At 43.4% G+C, this 7,978-nt stretch overlaps 1 protein-coding gene across 1 annotated transcript; it reads right to left on the bottom strand.

Moving 5' to 3' along the window:
- Positions 1–670: 670 nt before the first annotated feature.
- LOC147890964 (uncharacterized) lies at positions 671–4,276 on the bottom strand. The gene is made up of 5 exons (XM_087389610.1): positions 3,440–4,276; positions 3,115–3,320; positions 2,117–2,227; positions 1,458–1,790; positions 671–1,371 (listed from the first exon to the last, which is right to left on the bottom strand). Exons 1-5 carry the CDS (start codon positions 3,987–3,989, stop codon positions 1,123–1,125), a joined length of 1,449 nt encoding a protein of 482 aa, XP_087245736.1. The 5' UTR covers positions 3,990–4,276; the 3' UTR covers positions 671–1,122.
- Between the last annotated feature and the right edge of the window lie 3,702 nt (positions 4,277–7,978).

The raw sequence follows: 7,978 nt of genomic DNA, 5'->3' as shown, positions 1-7,978 counted from the left end.
CTGAACAGCAAGTTGTCAATAGCAGCCCATGCACTGATGAGAGCTTACTATGGAAAAAAGGCTTTATAATTGTTACTACCCACTGCCACCCAAATTGAGTGAATTTAATAATTACAACTGCAAAAACCACAATGTTCTAATGCAACTATCAATATATTAGACCATATTTGAAAGGAAAATCAAGTACATTATTCTGAAAATTATAACAACACTGAAAAAAATATGGCAAGCAATCATATTTTATAGAACTAAATTAGCAATTCCAGCATCTAAAGGGACCCCCCCCCCCATATGCCTTCTTAAAACCACATCCATATATTTCTTTTCATCAAAGAGCCATATTATTACACGTCAAACATAAGGACCGCACTTTCATGCATCTATTGCATGCATGCAAATTTTGATATTATAAACAGGCCTGATGGGCACACCTCCCGTGTTCCGACCAGTTCTCATAGGATGATATCCGGAAGTTGTGATCATTTGTAAATTTCATATATGGATGATTCATTCATAGACTTCAATATATGGATGATTCATTCGACTTCAATTTCCATCTTCCAGACAAAGGGCTTTCAAATAGCATACACATCCTTATCTTATCACATTCAACATGCAATTGAGAAGCAATCAACGCATATGGTAATGTCTTTCCCATTAATAGCCTGATGAGAACACTTACATTGTTTGGCAATGAACTTGTTCCTTTTGTCTTACTGTCATATATGCACCAGCCATATTCGTGGAGCATAGGTACTTCTACAGCATACAAAATTTGTATTGCAATGTTACTCATCAGCACAATTATCTTTCCCTCTGAGAGACAACTTATAGCCAAAAAGGCGTCTGCCCATTCTTGGAAAGCAGCTTTTAGGAAAGTACATGCTGCTGACTTCAGAGCAGAATTATACGACAAAAGCTGTAAACTTACACAAGAAGATCGTTGATTTTGCAGTTGTAGTGTCCAATAAAATATAAGCTTCGTCTTTCCTTTTCTAGCCACACAGCAAGGCTACAAGAGATCTTCCTCTGTGCCTGAGCGGGATCTCACATGCAAAATTGTATACCATGGGAGGTCAAAATGTGCAAGTTATTGCAACTAAAGTGAAGTAGGATAACTTATTATATATTGCAAATTTTTAGAAGCAGCCCAAAATGATCACTTGGTAATACTGGCAGGGTCACATTTTGGACCTGTTTCTTAACCTTCATTTCTTTCTGAAAGCTCACCCCAGGAATGGGCTTTGTTCCAACCCTCTCAATACTCTCAAGCCTGAAGTCCTGAAGGTGACAGAATATTCTGTCTAGTCGCTTTCTCAAGCGACTACCAGTAAGCATCGGGTTCTCCTTGCTATCATACGTCAGACCATCCTGTTCAATGCACTTCAGTTTTAGATCAATACATGAACATATACAAGCAAATCATGCAATAAAAAATAAACCGCAGTTTTGAGTACCTCTCCTGACCGGAGCTGCATCCATGCATCGCACCACCCTTGTGGAAGTGGTGGGCTGCCATCTAGTTTGTCATCCCAATTCATATCTCCACCAAAGACTACATTTGAATGATCTTTTAGCAAAAGAAAAGCTTCAGTAGCCTGGGAAACTCTTTCAGGGCTGAACATTTGGTTCCATGTTGGAGGGGCAGGACATGGGCTCTCAAGATGAGTTGTTGCAAAAATAAGCTGCTTTTGTCCAGTTAAATCCACCTTTGCAATGCAAAGTTCTCTACCCATGACTGTGTTACGAAATGGATTCCGGTGAAAGGCTGCAACAGGCATCCTGCTCAGCTGCAAGTCATTTTCTACAATTGATGAGTATACCTTCACTCAACTAATCCCTTCCATTTCCAAGACCTGATATACATTATAATCATATCTGAAACTTGTCCACATGGAGGCAAAGAAAGGGATACACACCACTGACATAACAATTGCATCACTCAATCTTGAAATTTGCGACCATTAGTTACAAATAGATCCCATTTTCACCTGCCCAGTACAATGTTTTTTGTCTTCGGCCTTTCGACATGTTTCGAGGCCTTAACTTTTGTTCTCATGAGACGTACCACAAGCGAAGATCTTCATTAAGAGGACTGCAGATTTAGGTTTCTGACCTGGATACAAAAATATGGCCGTTTGGAAACCAATTCTGGAGTTAAAGAGCAATGATATTGTCCCCACCATGCTGAGCGCTGAAAAATACTGTAGATATTGGGAGTCACTTCCTGTCAAAAAAGGCCAAGGCTTTGAATAATTCCAAATACATAACCACAAACCAGCACGCCTACTATGATGTACCCAGGTACCTACACCACTAGTGAATCTAAAAAAGAAGGAAGCTAGCTGGCAAAGAAGGAAAAAACTCATGCAGCCAAAGTCGTAATCCTAAACTAACCCCAGTCAGTTTGTACCTAACACTTCAGCATCATATGTCTTAGCAAAGGTGATTAACACTCAAGGCTAAGAACCACTGGATGAGCTGGGCTCAGGGTTGAGCCCCAACAGGGGAATTTTCACAAAGGTCGCCTGAACTCAGGACCTTGTATATATGTGTGACCACGAGTGACAGGGGGACACAGTATTCTAAGAGAATAAAAAGCAAACCAAAGTATATATCATGCTCCACTAAAGTGGATGGAACTGATACGATCACCTAGCAGCAAATAGGTCTGCCACATGGCAGTAGGGAGACTGCACATGTATGCCAGTTAATCCCAGCCAGATAAGGTGGGTACAGAGTGCGTACGCTATTAGCAACATGAAAGATATCACAGCCCTCACGCACAATTTACATAGTCCTTTAGCACTTCTGCTAAAGAACAGGTATCAGTCTCGGTACCCGAGAGAGTCTTCTAATTTCCCCACAATACACTACAACGAACTTTCTTCAAACGCCTAGGCCATATGATATCCTGAACTGCCAGCATCTTTTCTCTCTCAAGACCATTGCAAGGTTCACCTAATTGATAAGATGTCATTACACTGTACCAACGTGAGCGGGAGAACTGAAGAGATTATCACCCCCCCCCCGCCTCTCTCTCTCTCTCTCTCTCTCTCATTTCTGATTTTAGAGATAGCTGGACAAGAAAATTATTTCATCTATATGAAGCACCTGGAAGCAGATAAGATGAGGATTGTGTTCCAAAATAATAGCACCGATAGCGTTCATCCTTGCGTGCAACTCAAGATCCTCCCGGAACCAAACGTTGTACGTCAAGATAACTATGGGTTGGAGCTCATCTCCCACTGAGCTGGAAGCACTCGCTACAAAGGGCACCGCAGGCACGCTCAACGATGACGAGCTTTCTCCATTCGAGTCTGCTCACCCAGTATAAACCACGCATCAGGCATTCCACCTTTGCAACCAAAAACGATACAGCTTATTAGGTAGAAACAAACCCATTTATTTCTTAAAGCAATATAGCTTGTCAATGCACCTCCATCTAATCCTTTAGTCCTCGCGATCCTTTCCAGATGCAGTTGTCCAAGAAAATTATTGGAGACCGCCTTAGAAGTCTCGCAATCGGACTGCATGCTTCCGACGGCCTGATCCTCTGCCTTTCTCTTTTTGGAAATACTTGAGAATTCGACGAAGGAGTTGGAGGCTTTCGTCGCTTGCAGGCTGTTACTACGATCACGAGGTTCTGATTCTGGACGAGTCACAGCGCACGACCTTAGTGGCCAGAACTTATTCCCTTCTACCTGTTCTTCGTCTACTGTGTCATCTATCTCTGAAAAAGCATCCAGCGAGACTTCGGACTTAAAAGTGCCACAGATATCACATATTTTATCGGCGTCTTTGTTGAGAAATGTGCATGCTCTGCAACCCCAGCTCGATGTACTTCCCTGCTGCTCACGCGAGCTTGAGGAAAGGAGGGAAGAAGCAGGGGAGCGAGAGGCGGGCTTGCGCGATTGTTGGCAGACGGAGCAGCTATTAGAGGTGCCAGTGTTGACGAAGGTGCAGGAGGAGCAGGTCCAGAACGACATGGCAGGCAAGGAGGCAGCAGCAAGAGGTGGGGAAGCTCGGGGATGGAGAGGAGACGAAGCGGGAAAGAAGTGGGGATGGCGAGGGAGGGAAGTGGGGAAGGGAAATCGATCAAGATTGTGGGAGTTGCCGAATGCTAGAGAGGAGCAAGGGAAGGAAAGGCATGGACGCTCCAAGGAGAGGAGGAAGAAGACGCCATAGCCAGAGCTGCTGCAGAGGAAAGCTGCTGTTCCGCCATAGCCAGAGCTTGAGAGGAATGCTGCTCTTCCGCCATAGCCAGAGCTTGAGACATAGCCTTGCATCCTTTGAGCGTTAATATCATCATAGGACCTTTTTTTTTTTCCCCCCCAGCCCGCTAGAAAGGAGAATATGAAAGTCCGAAGATCTCCCTTAGATAGACCCATCATTTGATAAGTTTATGTATCCTAGCTTCTTGCATGCATCCACAGCTTGGTTGCTCATTGCTTGGTGGAGGGATAGGCACTTGAGCGTTAATATCATCATAGCACCTTTTCTTTGCCCCCCCAGCCCGCTAGAAAGGAGAATATGAAAGCCCGTGCCTAGGCTAGAACCATTGGAAAGTTTGAAAAGTTTGAGTGGTCTACTCCAACTCCTTGCAAATGCAACGTGAGTAGCAAACTCTCTTCGGTGTGTTGGGAGGGGGGCGGCGTGTGGGGGGGATGTTGTGTGAGTGAAACAAGTGAATGAGTTTTGTCATTCATAAGGCATGCCCAAAAGGTCCCCGAAACAATGGTAGTAGAAGAGAGGAAGGAGGAGTCTTCAATGGGAGGGGGGAGAGAGAGAGAGAGAAGAAGAAGAAGAAGATGAAGATGAAGAAAAGGAGAGAGAGAGAGAGAGTAGGAGGGAATGTCACATGCCCCCCAGTGTTAGGGAGCATTATGACAGGGGGGAGAAAACTAGATTTGCGGCAGGCAGTCTTTCTATCGTGGAGCAAGTAACTACTAACTCGAAATTGAAGCTAAATCCTACTATTTTATCAATTGTTTAAAGGAAAAAGAGAATGAGTAAAATAGTGGACATGAGACGTGACACGGATCCGTTAAGACCCGATCCTCCCTGCAAATGTTAGGGGTGGCGATTTATTATCTATTTTCTGATGTCCATATTTTGAAAGCTGAAGTCTAACAAATACATGAATAACATGATACAATAACTGATCCTTGTTGCAATTTTTACAATATTGTCACATGGACTACAACCATATGAATAAAGGTGTAGTCATCCTTCAATGTTGCATCCATCTTAGATTTCCTTGCTCCCTCGTATATATAACATGCATTAAACGAGAGGAATGTTGTAATAATTCAGATTGAAAACAAGAAATTTTGAATGGACCAGTAATTGAAAATATTTATATTATAATATATAATATATAATTATTATAACCACACATAGTGTGGGCGGGGAGGCGGCGCACTTCGTTTCCCAAAAAGTTATAATCCGAGGGAACGGGCTCTTTCTTGGGTGCCGAGATAACACTGAGAATATAAACGCCGAGAATATTAGCGCCAAGGATAAGTCTTGCGAATAGATAAGAAACTGGCATATTACCTGAATGTCAATAGTCATAATCGTAGTCGAACGCCAAGAGATAATATCCGAAAAAGTTGCTAATGTGATCCTGAGAGGATCTGTGTGTCCTTGAGCGAGATGATTCCAACATTCTCAGATTGTTCTGTAGACTCTGGAGAGCACAAAAAGACAACTATCATTAGATGAAGTCCAAAGTAGAGCACGCAACATTCTCACTCTCCACTTAGCCAATGTTACGTGCCTCTCCAACCTCTAGAAAATGGGAGTTTGATCACTGTAGTAAGTCGAGCTTTTAGGCTTGTGAGAGTAGAGCATAAGGTCATTGTGAGGCTCTCCAAAGCTTCACATGCCAATAAGCCCAAACTTTCCAATCAAGTAGACCATCTCTTCAAATCGAATAGGTTTGAAACGTTTATATAGTCTTTTTATTGTGAAAAGCATCTATATGCTTTTAGTGCTTTAGTCAAAAGCTTAGCTCTTACATCAAACGAAATCAAGGGCATAAGATGAAGGGCTTAGATTCATGCCAAGTGGCTCAAGGAGGTGTGAGAAAACCTAAACATCTCCCTAGGTTGCCTGCCGTAATGATGGGGCCATAAATATAAATTTAGCTTCTTAGAGAAAACACCATCAATTAGGCCAATGCCCCCAAGGGGCAAGCCAAAACCAAGATGAATTTCATTCATGTGGCGTGCCCAAGATGGTGGATTGAAAGCACAGAGAGAGAGAGAGAGAAGCATCCTTGGCTAGTATATTTTTGGGTTCATCAAATGTTGGTTCTTTCCCACGGATTTCGCAGGAAGAGCAGGGTATTCTCAGTATGCAGGGTTCTGAGGCTTTTTGTCACTTACAGATATTTCCATGTTGTCGTTTGTAGTATAAGTGTAGCTTAGGACCTCGAGTCGAATTCCGGTGAGAGATGTAGGCTTAAGTGTGGTAAGCAAACATAGTGCATGCATGTGTGAAAGGAACGTGCATCATCATGGTTGGGGTAATCAAGGTTTTCGCCTTCATTGGGGGTTGAAGGGTTTAGGATGAGTTTAAGGGTTAGAGGGGGGTTCATGGTTTAGAAAGAGGTTCCAATGTTCATAGAGAGGTTCCAAAGTTTAGAAGAGGTTCAAGGGTTAGGAGGAGGATCCAAGGTTCAAGGTCGAGTGCATGGTGGAGAACTTGTCTTCCTCGTAGATCATGGAGGTTAAGGTTTCAAGAACTAAGGATCTACGGGGAGCATAGGAGTGGGAGAGGAAGAAGATGTAAGAGCATGGGGGGAAAGGACAGAGAGAAGAAGGGAGGAGGAGAAGGAAGGAGGAGAAGGAGGAGGGGGGAGGAGGAGAGGTAGAGGATGGGTTGCAAGGTAGGAGGAGAGGGGAGGAGTTGCAAGGTTAGGACATGCTTTTGGACGTGGAGTGCAAGGAAGCATGGATAGTTGAGACAATTGTTTGGAATACCAAAGTAGAACCCAACACAATGTCCCAAAGAGTGTGAGCTTCATTCCATTATGGGGTATTTTCACAAGTTGGAGAGCTTCTCTCTCTGCATGTAGGAATTCTAAGACATTCTCTCTCTACATGTAGAACTTGCATATAAAAGTTGCATGTAGGAGTTGCATGTAGAACTCGCATGTTGCATGTTGCATGTAGAACTCGCATGTTGCATGTAGGAGTTGCAAGTAGGACTTGCATGTAGAACATGCATGTAGGAGTTGCAACTAGAACTTGCATGTTGAGGATTCCTAAGAGAGATTATTCCTAGCCTTATGCAAGTACAAGTGGAGCTTTATTGCTTGCTACTCTACACGCACATTTTGTACTACCTAAGTCCATGTTGGCATAGAGGCAACATACTCCCAGATCCATTTTATTACCCGTCCTCAGGTTATGGCTTATTGTGATCACGTAGTTAGGATGCCATGTGTGAAATCCAGTCGCTATGGAATTGTATCGTGCCAGTCGATCCTGCTATAAGGCCTTGGCAGCATACAATTTTTGCTCTGTCTCCAGGTAGCCTGTATCCACCATTTGTTTGAACAGAGATATGTGCAGTGTTTCTAAGAAGATGACTCTTTGATAGAGTCGGCTTGTAATATGAGCATCGATCTGTTCATTGGGATTGAAACTGAGTCGAGGAAAATGGCGGTCGAGGTGGCTAGGGACCTATAGAATGTATACCAATGTTTTGCAAAAGATAGCACTTTGGCGAAGGAAGCGGTCAATGTTATCGTGCATTATTTGCTCATGCAGCTGAAGTGCTCGAATCAGTGTGCCTTGGATGTTGTTAGGGGGATTGAAGTCTTTGTATTGAGGTTTAGTGGTCCATTGGCATACATCACAACCTTTGACATTTTCATAGGCATCTGCCCAAAGTGTTGGCCACCAGTAGCCTGCGAGAAGGACTTTTCTTGCTATGGCTTCCCCTTGGAAGTGTCCTCCTGCAATGC

Source organism: Dipteris shenzhenensis, chromosome 18 (genome assembly GCF_047967505.1).
Source record: "Dipteris shenzhenensis isolate YYH24624 ecotype China chromosome 18, Dip_SZ_1.0, whole genome shotgun sequence".
NCBI classification, from domain to species: Eukaryota; Viridiplantae; Streptophyta; class Polypodiopsida; order Gleicheniales; family Dipteridaceae; genus Dipteris; species Dipteris shenzhenensis.
This window is presented reverse-complemented; position numbering and strand designations above follow the sequence as displayed.